The 13819-nt window shown below is 56.9% G+C and overlaps 1 protein-coding gene across 2 annotated transcripts in view; it reads left to right on the forward strand.

Annotated features, from left to right (window-relative positions):
• The window catches only part of KCNQ4 (potassium voltage-gated channel subfamily Q member 4), a 54257-nt gene that overhangs the window by 33981 nt on the left and 6457 nt on the right, over positions 1–13819 (forward strand). The window contains exons 6-10 of one of the 2 annotated variants that reach the window (XM_060082658.1): positions 26–136; positions 329–424; positions 3656–3744; positions 5501–5662; positions 12483–12703. In XM_060082658.1, the coding sequence (XP_059938641.1) occupies positions 26–136; positions 329–424; positions 3656–3744; positions 5501–5662; positions 12483–12703 (679 nt within the window). The remainder of the gene's footprint in view (positions 1–25; positions 137–328; positions 425–3655; positions 3745–5500; positions 5663–12482; positions 12704–13819) is intronic. The other variant, XM_060082668.1, reaches the window with a different exon arrangement.

Consider the following 13819-nt stretch of genomic DNA (forward strand, 5'->3'; position numbering starts at 1 on the left):
GCAGGTAACCTGTTTGTGTCCCCAGATTACACTGACGACCATTGGCTATGGTGACAAGACGCCACACACGTGGCTGGGCAGGGTCCTGGCTGCTGGCTTCGCCTTACTAGGTGTCTCCTTCTTTGCCTTGCCTGCTGTGAGTCCCCCTCCACTTAGGATGGCCCAGCCCTGGGCGGGGGCGTCCTGGGGGACAGATCCTGCTTAAGCCCCGTCCAGCATTTGCATGGGTGGTGGCGGGCACCTCAGATGGGCAGCGGTGGGGGCACCTTTGCTGCCTTTTGTTGTCCCCACCATCACCATATTCCCCGAACCATGCCTCTCGTCCTAGGGCATCCTTGGCTCCGGCTTTGCCCTGAAGGTGCAGGAGCAGCACAGGCAGAAGCACTTTGAGAAGCGGAGGATGCCAGCAGCCAACCTCATCCAGGTACAGGACGCCCAGGAAGCCCCTGAAGTGAATTGGTGTGTCAGCTCCGTATGGTGACCCTTGTGTCCCAGCTTCACAACTATGACTCCACTTTGAAGCTCAGAGAGATGTGACTTTTCTGGGGTCACATGCCAAGTCAGGGACAGAGCTAGGACGCTGGCTAAGATTGTCAGACATTTCTCCCTGCACCACATGCCCAGTTCAGGACTAGCCAGAGCTGTCCCATTGACCCACTGCAACCCCAACTGTACATGGCCTGAAGTGGAGTGGAGACTGGACCAGAGGCCCTAGGTCCCTAGTGGAAACCCAGTCCAGACACCCATCAGCTGTGCAGTCATCAGTAAGCCTGTTCTACTCCCAACACCTTAATTGGCCCCGCAAGCACTCCCACAAGTGAATGTTGTAGCTACAAACCAAGAGAAACACCTTGAAAGAAAGACATGGTTCTCTGAAGAGCATTTTACAGGGGACCTGGCCTGATCTGACCTTAAAGGGGAACTCGGGGATGACTACACTGGGAAACTGACACTTGAGCAGAGAGCTGGAGGATGGGTAGGAGTTAACTAGGTGAAGAGGTGAAGGGGGAAGCCTTTGAGGTAAGGGAACAGCGTGTGCAACAGTCCTGTGGTGAAAGGGAGCAGGGTGTGTTTGGCAGGAAGGAAGCTAGTTGAGACGGGAACAGAAAGCTCAAGGAGGAGTGTACAGCGGACGGGTTTGGATAAGTGGGCGAGGCCTAGACCTGAGGGCCAGAGAGAGGAATTTAACATTTTCCTAAGAACAATAAGGATCCATTAACAGGTATGGAGCAGGAGGAAGGGGTGACATGATCAGATATGTGTTCTGAAAGGTGGTGAGTGGATTGGAGGGTGACCTGGGTGTGTGGAGGGAGCAGATAAGAAAGAGGCTTTGGGAACAGTCTGGGTGAGGCGGGGTGGCGGGTGACTTGGACTAGGGTAGCAACAGATGAGATGGAAGGAAATAGGCAGATGCTGCATATTTAGGAGGTGAAATTGGTGCCATCAGGAGTGAGGGAGAGGGAGATGGCAGGGTGACTGGCTTACCTGACTGGATGGTGGATGACCCTCCTCACTGGAGGGGGACCAGACTTGGGGCATGAAGAGTGCGAGTTTGGCTGGGGCATGCAGAGTCTGAGGGGCCTCTGAGCCCCTGACGGGGTATGTTGAGGAGGCCACTGATGTACTGGTGTGCAGCCGAGGTGAGGAATGTGCTGGGCCTTGTGTGCAGATGATAATGAAGTGCTTGCCCAGTGGGGAGAGGAAAGAAGGAGAAGAGAAGATGGTCCAGAGCTGGGCTTTAAGGAACCTCAGCACTTCGTGGCTGGGTGGTCAGAGTTGAGCCACCCAAGGAGGCAGAGAAGGAACAGCCAGACGGGTGGGAAAAAAGCAGGAGTGTGTGGGCTCAGTTTCCCCCACTGTCTGAGGCATTCCGACGGAGCACGGTCTGAGGCAAGACTGATTTTTTTGTGACTCCGTGACTCAGCCTTGTGCAAGAGAAACCTCTGCGAGAAATAGTTCAGGGAACATATGCACAGCCTGCCTTGGCCTGCTCCCCAGCTGGCCATGCTCTGACCCCCCAGCCCAGGTCTGACTCAACGCCCCCTTATCTTTCCTCCCCAGGGTGGAACCCCCCTCCCATCTCTGCTATCTCCAGCCACCAGCCCAACCTTTCCTTCTTAGCATCCCTTGGGGCACAATGGCTGCTGTTCCCTGGGGGCTGGCCTTCCAAGGGGCATTGTAGGGGCAGGCGGCTGGCACTGGCCGGGCCGAGAGACAGCTGGTATTGTGGTGCCCATAATTAATGAGACAGCTCTAGCAGCTGCTCCCCAGCCCAAGCCAGGGGCCTAGGCAAAGCAGGAAGTAAAAATATTCCTGTCTTGGGAGGGTGCCTGGCCAGTGAGGTCAGCAGTGGGCCGTCCCTTAAGGACAAGAGGCACCCGAAGAAGGGTCCAGTTCTGCTTCCTCCTGCCCAGCACCTCCCATGCCTTCTCGCCCTCGCCAATCACCCCACTCACAGTCCCTACCTGGCTCTTCTCTTTACCTGGGGGGAGAGGGACTGTCCTTCCTCTTGTCTGACCGTCATCCCTCCTGCCACAGAGGAAACCCTGCAACTTCATGGATGCTGAGGGGTTGGTAGGTGATGCTATTTCCTCCCCTCATCAATCCCGTAGGCAGTGACAGGCAGCTGGGAAGGAGGGGGTGGGGTTATTATTAGTAACAATGGTTTATTCAGTCAGTGTTCATTCCCCAAACGTTTGCAGAGCACCCGTCAGGTGCCAGAGGATACAGTGCTGACCAAGACACAGCTTACAGTCTAAGGAGAGAGAAAGACATGAATCAAATACACAATGAATAGATATTTATCAGCTGTGGTAACAGGAGATAACAGGAGTGTTTAAAGGGGGAACTTGGTCACTTTGTTATAAAGCAGAAACTAACGCGCCATTGTAAAACAATTATACTCCAATAAAGATGTTATAAAAAAAAGGGGGGGAGGGCCTCCCTGGTGGCGCAAGTGGTTGAGAGTCCGCCTGCCAATGCAGGGGATACGGGTTCGTGCCCCGGTCTGGGAGGATCCCATATGCCGCGGAGCGGCTGGGCCCGTGAGCCATGGCCGCTGAGCCTGCGCGTCCGGAGCCTGCGCGTCCGGAGCCTGTGCTCCGCAACGGGGGAGGCCACAACAGTGAGAGGCCCGCATACCGCAAAAAAAAAAAAAGGGGGGGGGGAACTAGGTATTATGTGCCTACTATGTGCCATGCACTGCACTTGGCATTTAATATACATTTGCCCATTTAGTCCTCACGACACTCTGTTAGGTAAGTAGTGTTATGTCCATTTCACAGATGAGGAACCTGAGGCTCTGCACATTTACTTAATTTGCCCACATGAGTAGGTGGCAAAGCTGGGATTGGAAACCCACTTCTACCTGATGACAAAACTGCAGCTCTTAACTCCCATGCTCCAAGGCCTCTGGCTCTGATGCTGACTGTGCGTCACCTTGGGGCAGTCTTTTCTCTCCAGGCCTCCTTCTAGCCCTGCTGGTGGCTATGGAGTTGGAACTGGCCTCTGGCTCTGAGTACCCTCCAACTGGCCTGAGGACTGGGTTCTTTTGGGGGCAGAGGGCTGGTGGGGGGCTGAGAGGCCTCTCTGATGCCTTGTCCCCCCCGACCTCCTTCCCGCCCCCACCTCCTTCCCCTTTCTTCCACACCACCAGGCTGCATGGCGCCTGTACTCCACCGACACGAGCCGGGCCTACCTGACAGCCACTTGGTACTACTATGACAGCATCCTCCCGTCCTTCAGGTAGGTCCTACTGCAGGGGGAAGGGGAGGTGGGTGGCTGGTAGTAATGCTTCTTGGGGACAAATGGCTGGGACTCAACCTTGGAGGGGGGCAAAGGGGTGACAGCTCCCATGGGAGCATCTGGGGCTGGCTCTGTAGATCCTATGTCACCCAGAGCCTGGAACGTCCTCTCTACCACTCTGCTATGCCAGGGAATGCGGTGACACTGGACACAGGGTATGGGGTAGAACCCTGCCCTGCTGGCTGAGCCCTGGGTCCTGGGGTGTTGGCAGGCCACGTGCTCACCCAGAGTTGTTGCCACTCAGGGCAGTGGCCCAGGCAGCTCACTCCCCACAGTCTGAATTGGGGGCAGTGTTAGCGCTCGCCAGCCTGGCGTATTGCAGCTGGGTAGAGACAGCGTGGTGTGGGCAAGAACGTGTGTGCCATGTTGGGTACAAGCACCCACCCCGGCACCCCCATGCGTAACTGATTTTACTGTCCCAGGCAGCAGCCTTAGGGCCCAGAAGTGGGTTCGCCCCACTGGCCCAGGCTGGGGTAAGACTGCACGGGGGTGGCTCCACACAGGGGATCATTAATAGCATCACCAAGGTTTGTGTGGCCAGGTGCCTGGCCAGGCCCTGAGGCAGGAATGAAGACCTTGGAGAGCGGCTCAGTCCCATGGGCAGGCGGGCAGTGAGCAAGGCAGGGCCAGGCTGCTGCGCTCAGTGTTTTTGCCGGTGCCTTTTTTGCCTCATTAGTTTTCCAAGAGCAGCTGTTGCGTGATCCCACTCACCCCTGCACCTGGCTGCCCCCATCCCCGCTCCCTCTCAGCCCCAGGAGCTTTCCAGGGGAGGAGCAGGAGAGAAGGGGCTGGGAAGGAGGGGCTCCCAGAATCACACTGGTTCCCCCCATCTCTCCACCTAGCAGAGGCAAGCTCCCACCTTAGAGACAGGGATGGTGGTTAGATTAGAAGGAGCCGTCCTTTCTAGAAGTAGTCCTAAGGACTCAAGGCCAGGCCTTGGGGAGTGGGGCAGGGGCTGGTTTGTTAGAAATATGACGTGTGTGATGGGGAAGGAAGATTTGGGGAGGTGGTCTTGGGTCCTCTGGAAAGAGGAACAGAGCTTGGTTTGGAAATTCTGGGTCCACTGATCCTCCTTTTCCCTGGACCTCAGTTTCCTCATCCGTACAATAGACGAAGAGGACAAAGAGGGGAGATATCCTTCTTGGGTTATAGAAACAAGAAAGTTTGTTATAGAAACAAGAAAGCCTGAGAGTTAAGAAGCTGAGCCCTCATTCTAGTCTCCAAGAGCCCAGCGGCAAGAGTGAATGCTGCAGGAGGAGGAAGCTGGGCTGCCCTATCAAGTCTCCCTCCTCAGCCTCAGTTTCCCCCTAAAATCCAGTCGGATCTGGAGGGCGAGGATTTCAGGGCTGCTGCTGGCCTCCGGGTGGGCACAGCTCCACGTCCAGGAGCTCGGCTTGCTGAGCAGAGAGTGAGGTGGATTTGAGCTCGCACCTGCCCCCTTGGGAGGGTGCCCTCGAGTGGCGCCCATCCTGCACAGTCATACTTGGCACCCTTGAGGGTTTCCCAGGAGCTAAGTATAGAGAGAGAGGGAGGAAAGCTAGTCTCCCACCCCCACCCCTGCCCACGCGGGCCTGGGGTGTTTGCCGAGCACCTCCAGAGAGGCAGGGCCTGGCAAGATCTGTCAGGAGCTCAGTGCCCTCAGGTGAGGGGGTGGTGCCAAGGCCCTGCCTGCTGCTGACGGTGCCCTGTCCTGCAGAGAGCTGGCCCTCTTGTTTGAGCACGTACAACGGGCCCGCAATGGGGGCCTACGGCCCCTGGAGGTACGGCGGGCGCCAGTACCCGATGGAGCGCCCTCCCGTTACCCGCCCATTGCCACCTGCCACCGGCCAGGCAGCACCTCCTTCTGCCCTGGGGAAAGGTAGGGGCCCCCCCGGGGCTGCCACTTCCTCTTGCTTCTCCTCCTCCTCTTCCATTCTCTGTCTCATCCTCTCTCAGACCTGCCTCCAGCCACTATGTGGGTGTCTGGGCCTGTGCTGGGGACTCCGAGGCCTTGTCATGAGGCCTGGACCAGTTGTCGTCAGAGGGTCTGACAGGTACAGAACGAGGGTCTCTCTGGAGAGGCCAGAGTGGACTCATCGTTTTGTCACCTTGGGTTCCAAGGGTCTGAGTGGGGGCCATGTCCACACCATCCTTTCCCATCACCTCCTCCATTCATTCCCTTGTCCTCTTTCTTTCTGTTTCCACGACCCCCTCACTCTTCCATCCCTGCACTCCCATCCCTCCCGGGAAGCTGGAGAGAGGAGGAGGCCGCTGGCCACAGGTGCTTACGGCTCAGGTAATCGTGGACACCATACTGGGGTGTGAGGGCAGGGACCCCCCCCTCCCCCAGCATGTTCCTCTAGAAGGGGCTTGACGCTGAACTCGCCTCTCGGGAACGAGATGCCAACTGGAAAGAGAGCTCTGTGACTAAGAACTGCCGTAGGGCCTATGTAAACTCAACCAATGACTAATGCTCTTGTCTTGTGCAAGCCTTGTCCACAGCTTTGCTAATCCCAGAGGGTCCTCCTGGGATTCTCCCACAATGTCTTTCTTCCTTACAGAGGGACATTTTGCTGTCCCAACAGTCTCTTTCCCCTTGACCTGCCTCTCCCGGAGCTTTTGCATCTTGAGAGAAGAACAAAGAAAGAACAGTGCTTACCCTCACGTAAATGTTCATAAATAGTGGAATTTCAGGCATATTTGGATAAGGGAGGCCCACTAACTCACAATATGGGAAAGCGGCTTCTCCTGTAGAGGTGTAACTTTGAGGTCAAGGATTCAATCCCCCCGCCGCCACAATCACCCCGTTGCCTACCCATCTCTTTGTTTTGTCTCATCTTTACATATCATCCCTGAATCAGGCAGGTGGACATCTGGGCCTTGAGCCTCAGGTGTGATTCTGAGTCCCAGGCCCAGAACAAGGGAGGGGAGAAGAGGTGAGCCACTCGGGGATCAGAAGGTGGAGGTGCAGTGAAAGCCTCTGCTGCCTGGTGCTGTGTGTCCTTGAGAAAGTCATCAAGCTACTCTGAGCCTCTGGGTTCTGGGCAGAAAATCAGCAGTTTTAAGGCTGATCAGGGGCTCTGGGTTCTCTGGGTTTCCGGGCTAAAAGGGCCTGGGGAACAGGGAGGAGGGGGTTCTGGTGCAGAGGATGCTGGGAGCAGAATTCCTTTTCCGGTCTCAGTGAGGGCACTCCTGGCCAGGGGCTGAACAGGAAGTGGGTAGAGAGGGAGAGCCCCTCCTGGTCTCTGGGAGGAAGGGAAGCATGATTGGCCAGGGTAGGCTGGGAGTTCACTGGAAGAGGGTCCACGGTGCAGCCCCACTTGTATTCTTTGTCACTATCTGAATGTCCTACAGTGTTATCCCCACACCCACCCAACCACAGCTGACAGGTAGAAACTCAGAAGTTTTGGCATTTGGGCACCACGGCCCACGGCCTGCGCCAGGGCTCTCTGTAGCTTCAGTTCACTCTGGTCTCACTCTGCCTGAGTAGGGAGACACTGAAAATGGAGATTATCCTGGACTCCAGCACCGGTACCACCCCCCACAGCTGCTCTGGGTCTCTGCCCCCCCCCGCACCGAGGCCTAGGAACAGATGACCGCCGAGAGCTGGGCCATCACTAACTCCCAGCCTGTGTCTGTCTGCCCTGCAGTGTCTGTGTGGCTGGGGCTTATGGTGCTGGTGGTGGAGTGTCCCTTCTTCCCAGGGACGCCAGAGGGCTGAGCTGGGACTTCTAGGAGATCAGGCACCAGCCTCAGGCCAAATGGCCATATCCTTAATCTTGGCTCTCTGGGCCCTGTGGGGTGGGTGCCCAAGACAGGACCACCACCCCCCCACACACACACCCCTGGTTGGCCACACCTTTAGTGGTGCTTTTGGGTGGATCCAGGCTGAGTACGTTCCCAGGGGTACACGGAGCAGGACTTCCTGAGGGGTGGCATTGCAGGGCCAGCACCTCTCTCTGTGGGTTTTGTGATGAGGTGCTAAGACAGTGGTTCTCAAAGCATGGTCCACTGACTCCCTGCATCCGCATCCCATGGGACATTTGTTCAAAATGCAGAGATACTGGACCTCTCCCCAAGCCCACGGAATGAGCATCTCTGGAGAAGAGGCACAGAATTCTGCATATTTAACGTGCTCCCCATGAGATCCTTATGCAAAGCTGGAGAACCTCTGCATTCTGGGCATGTGGGCTGGAGGATGATTTGAGCTGGGGGGTCCTTCTCTCCCACCAGCCACGGGAGGCCAGCCGCATCCTGGCAGCTCCCCATGCTCTGCCCACCTGCCTCCTTCCCACTAACCTCTGTTTGTGTCTTGTTCTCAACTTTCCAGCCAGATGTTTAGTAATAAACGGAGTTTCTTTCGGATCCACGCCAGCTGGAGACCGAGGTACCCCCTCGCCTTCTCCTGTTCCCGTTCCTCCCTGCCCCACCCATTTCTGGGGCTGGAGAGGCGGACAGGATGGGCCAGAGACAAGGTGCATGTGCCTGCCGCCTGCCATCTGCCTTGGGGCCCTGGTGAGCCCCTCGCCTTCCTGGGGATGCCTCTGCCAGGTCTGGTGCCCAGTCTGCCAGGGCCTGGTGCCCAGTCTGCCAGGTCTGGTGCCCAGTCTGCCAGGAGGGACACGTACAGGAGCCTTGGGATGAGTTCTGGCTCTGCCGCTGACCCCCCTGCGTGATCTTGGCCAAATTGCTTCTCTCCTCTGGACCTCAGTTTCCCATCTATGGAATGGGCAGATTGAACTAGAGGCTCTCTGAGGGTCCTTCCCACTCTGACTTTTGCCGGGTCTTTAGCTTCCTGGCTCCCCACTGACCACCTAGATCCTAGCAGATGCCTGAAGGAGCTGGGATTGGCACCTCCTTCGCTAACTCCAGAGCCCAGTTCTTTAGCTGCCTCATTTAGCCACTACATCCCTTGGTACGTGCCCTGTGCCAGGCCCTGCACTAGGAACACAATGATGAATAAAACATTGTGCCTAGAGAGTTGCAAAGAGTAACTGCTCTTCTGTGTGGTGAGCACAAGTAAAGGCAGAAGCAGAGGGCCTGCGGAGCTTGGGTCAGGCATGTCACCCGGAGAAGGCCCCCAAAGGAGTGGGTGTGAGGGAGGGCCTTCCGGGCCAAGGAAGCGACGCGCACCAAGGGGAGGGGCTGAGAGAGAGCGCAGCTTTGGCAAAGAACAGGCAGCCCAGCGTGGAGGTCGGGAGCTGAGGCTGGGTCACGAAGAACCCAAGGGCCCCGTGTGAGCTTTATCCTGTTGGCACTGCCTGGCAGCTTGGGCTTACAGAGTCCTGGGTTTCCCAAAGTGCCTCAGGAGCCTCGTGGATCAGGGGACCCGTGAGGAGGAGATGGGTGACGGAGCTCCTGCCTGCTCTACCAAGAAGCAGTGTTTCTTAGGAACGGGTTCTGGATCTGAGCCTGGCTAGGGGACCTCGGGCATAAGCCCTCTGTGCCTCCGTTTCCTCCCCTGTAAAATGCGGACAATCGTAGGGTCTGCTTCTGTCCAAACTGTGCCTGGCTCAGAGGAAGTGCTATATAAATGTCGGCCTCATGCAGTTTGGTATGTTATGATATGAGCTTGGAAACCATGGCTGTAGGACACGGGCACATGCTGGAGGATAAAGCCGAAGAGTCTCTGGGTCAGATCTGCCCCTTTGCAAGATTCCTTGGGATGTGTGGGTGTGGTGGGCAGGAAGGGTGAGGCCAGGCAACAGCCACGTGCTGTTTCCCAGTCCTGAAGAGAGGGGCTGTATGCAGCACCGGAAGGGGTAGGCTGCCTCCCCCGACGCCTCCACCGCCGAGCTTGGCCTTCGGCAGGGAGATGGAGTCCTTAAAGAAATCCCTGTGGGAGTGAGCACAAGGGCTGGGTCCAGCAGAGCAGTCAGAGGGCAGCCAGTGCCCCGAGCTTACCCTCTCGCACAGGGAAGCCCCAGTCAAGCCCACACATCTGTCCCCCAGACACCAACAGACGCTGCAATCAGTTTCTCACTGGCACCATTGATGTTTTGGGTCAGAAAATTCTTTATTGTTGGGGGCTGTCACATGCATTGTGCAGCATGTTTAGCTGCGTTCCTGGCCTCTACCTAGATGCTAGGAGCACCCCCAGAATGACAACCAAAAATGTCTCCAGCCAAATGTCCCCTGGTGAGCAAAACAGCCCCCACCTGAGTATCACTGCCCGAGACCCTATCCTGGCGGCTTGTCCCAGAGAAAGAACATAGTCTCTGCAGTCACAGAAAACTGGTTTCCAGGCCTCGTTCCATCCAGAGGAGCTCTATGACCTGGAAGCCGAGTCACCCCCTTCCATATCTGTAAAATAGGGGTGGTAACTCTGGAGCCCGCCACCTGAAGTGGCCGAGAGCTGAAAAGGCTCAGGCAGTCAGAGTGGACCTTGTGTGTTCTGAGGAGCCGGGGAGGGAAGGAGCTCTTTCGATGTCCACTGTGTGTGCCAGGTTTCTTTCCATTTTCTTGGAGCTTTTAGGCTCCAAAGAGGCTGACATGAGCCATTTTCTGGGCGCTGCCCAAGGAGCTGGAATCCAGGGCCGCCCCTGGGAAAACAGTGCCTTGTTACCTTGAAGAGGAGCCCAGGGTCTCTGGCTGGCTGGAAGGTTACAGAACCCCACAAACCATGCTGGAAGCTCCTTCAACCATCACAGAATCAGAGCTGGAGAGGGACCTTTCAAGACCTCTAGGGCAAGCCCCCGCCCCCTTCCTTTATCAGTCCTGCTGAGTGCAAACTCAGTCTTGCTCGCACAGTTCTCATGACAGGGAGGTCACCCCCTTCCCCCAGAACACCATTGGAGTGATGTGCCGGTCACAGAGGTCCAGAATTCTGGGCCCTTGGCTGAGTGTCAGGGCCTTCTCCACCCCCCTCTCTTCCTCTGCCCCTTGGAAGAGGGGAGGACAGAAGGAGGGGCTGCACGGACGGGGTTGGGGGGTGCCTGCCAGCATGAAGAGAGCCTGAAGTAACCGCTCTGCGGAGGAAAGTTTGGGAGAGCCAACCTCAAACTTTGGTTGGAATCTTTGGGATGTGCTGAGGGGATCCTGGGCCAGCAAACAGCATGCTGGATTGCAGGGGCCGCCCTGTCCTTCTCTTCTGATATCTTCAGGGCTCCCATCCTTGACCTGGAACCTCTCCCCTCTGGGCAGAGGTTCCTACCCCTAAGGATGGCCCTACATCCCAGTTGCCTTCCTGAAGGCACCTGCTGAAGGTGCCCCTGGTTTCGAGGTCTCCCTCACCTCAGCACCTCAGCCCTATACTCTGTCCCCCATGCCCTGGGCATGGAGGACCATGGCTCCCACTCTGCCCTGAAACCAGAATCTGTCCTCTCCTCAACCCTGAATCTGAAAGTCCCAGAGACTAGGTGACACAGTGTCCTCCCCCAGCCCCGGGCCCATCTCAGAATTCCTCTCAGACTGGCTGGCGCTCTCCTGAGCCAGGGCCCTGGACCTCTGGGGTGGAAGGGCCCCATACGTGTCTGAAGGGGGCCCTTCAAGTGGCAAAGCCACAGCAGGGAGGCTGTGGTGACCCCACAGCTCATGGGATGGGGTGTTTGCATTAGGTCCTATTCGGACAGCGACAACGTGGTCCTTGAACCTCTTGGACACAGAGTTACTCTACCAGGTATTGGTTAAGTGGGGAACCTGAGGCCTCCCCTCACCTGTCTTCCTCCAAGATTTGGGGAATGGGTGAGGAGTTCGGGTGCGGGAAGGGAAGTCTGAGTACACACACAGATGCGCATGCATGTGTTCACATATACCCAGAGATGTAGATGCTGGTGAACTGCAGACTCAGGAGGCTGGGGGGGGGGGGGTCACATGAGCAGGTCGTCAGTCTGGGTGGGCAGAGCTCAGGCAGGGGAGACCACAGAAGAACAGGTTATAGACCTTCACTAGGAGGAGGGGCACTAGGCATGGCCTGGGCATACTTGTGGGCCCATGCTGGGTCAAGAACCCCAGCAGGCCAGTGCACTGCACACCTCCAGGGGCACCCTTCTCACTGAAGTCTGAGTGATGGAGGCTTTGGAATTTTGCAGTGCACTGCCTGGACAACTGTACCAGGTCCTAAAGCCCTGAGCTGACCAGTGTGGGGTCAGATAGCTCCAGCGGTGGGCAAAGGAGGAAAATATAAATTGACACGTGTATACACATGCCAACGTAGGTACACACACTGACACCTGTGTGCATGCAAGCACACACCCTACACATGCACATGCCCTCAACTCCACGCAGCCCGCCCCTGTGTACAGGGAGGAGCTGGGGGCCTAACTCAGTGTGCATGGCCAGGTGAGCTTCTCCATCCCTCAGCAGCCTGTCTGCCCCCAAAGGGGTCACCACCTCCAGCCACCCACCTGCCTGGGCCAGGCCCAGCTCCCCAGTCCCCCTGTCTGTCTCTGACTCCCTTCTTGGGTTTCTGTCACTTTCCACTCTGACATCTGTCTCCTGTGCACCCCTTATCTGTCTGGGCAACAAGGGGTGGGAGGTTGGAGTGGGGAGGGGAGTTGTTCAGACCGACCCTGGATCCGCTTCTCATAGGAGTCAGGGCCCCCCTCACCACACCCTTGTCCCATCCCAGGAAGTCTCCCCTTGGTGGAGAATCAGCCCCAGTAGCTGCCCCCAAGCCCTAAGTCAGCAGTGTCCCCACTCGCACCGGCCTCCAGCTCTGGCTAACTTGGCTCTCTCCCCCACCCGACCTGCTGTGCCAGCAGCCGGATGGGTATCAAAGACCGCATCCGCATAGGCAGCTCCCAGCGGCGGACAGGCCCCTCCAAGCAGCACCTAGCACCTCCACCGATGGCCACTTCCCCGAGCGGCGAGCAGGTGGGGGAGGCCAGCAGCCCCACCAAGGTGCAGAAGAGCTGGAGCTTCAATGATCGCACCCGCTTCCGGGCCTCCCTGAGACTCAAACCCCGTGCCTCCACTGAGGGTGAGCCCCTGCGGGTCTGGGGCCAGGACCTGCTGAGGGTGGCAGGGTGGACACAGAGTCTGGGCTGGGGGTGGAAATAACTTGGTTCTAGCCCCAGCTTTGCAGCAGATTGACTATCTTTGGGCACCAGTCTTCTGGTCTGTAAAATGGGCATCATAATACCTGCTTTGCTGATGCTCCAGACAGTTTGAGAATCAGAGGAGAATGTAGAGGTGGCATTTGGTAGTGGTTAGGAGCACAGACTTTAGAGCCAGGCTGCCTGGGTTTGAATCCTGGCTTTGTCACTTATCTTGGGCAGGTAACCTAATCTCCCTGGGCCTCATTTTCCACATCTATAAAATGGGGACAAGAAGCCTATCTACTTCATAGGATTGTTGTGAGAATTAAATGAGATTATCCACAGTAGGTGAACAGAAGAGTTCTGGAATATAGTAAGTGCCCAAGAAAAGCTAGAAGTATTATAAACATGCTCTGGAAGGAGCAGGAAGCCGTCCTTGCTGAACTGAGCCCTGTGTACAGCCCCATGCTGGATTATCTCGTTTCCTTCTCTCAACAACCCTGGGAAGTAGGGTCTGTCTCTATCCCCATTTTATGGATGTGGAGACTGAGCTCTCTCAGCTAGTGAGTGGTAGAGCTGGTATCCTCAACCACGTCTGTCCAGCTCCATGGCCCACACTCCCCACCCTGGCCCTCTTCGCCAGCCAGGCCTGGGGATGTGAGGCTGTGAACCTGGTGGGGTTGCTTTTAACTGGTTAGAGGTCCCTTTTTTGAGTTCGAGCTCTGCTCCTGACTTGCACCGTGACCTAGGTAGGATACTGCCCCTCTCTGTGCCTCTGTGTCTTCTTCTGGAAAACAAGAGGGTTGGACCAAGTCCCCTGGAAGACTTCTCCCAGCTTTGACCTGCTTCAGGGCCCTGGGTGGGAAAAAGGAGTTGAGGGGGTAGACAAGGATGGAGGTCGGGGACGGGAACCTCGGAGGGAGGGGACCCAGCCATGCTGCCTCTGTCCGTGCTGTATCAGCCCCCAACATGCTGCTGGCTGAGCACTTGGACAGCCCTTTCCTGGAAAGTTACAGAACCCCACAAACCAGTCTTTGGGAGGTGCTGGAAGTTTGGGC

This window comes from Mesoplodon densirostris, chromosome 2 (genome assembly GCF_025265405.1).
Source record: "Mesoplodon densirostris isolate mMesDen1 chromosome 2, mMesDen1 primary haplotype, whole genome shotgun sequence".
Classification (NCBI taxonomy): Eukaryota; Metazoa; Chordata; class Mammalia; order Artiodactyla; family Ziphiidae; genus Mesoplodon; species Mesoplodon densirostris.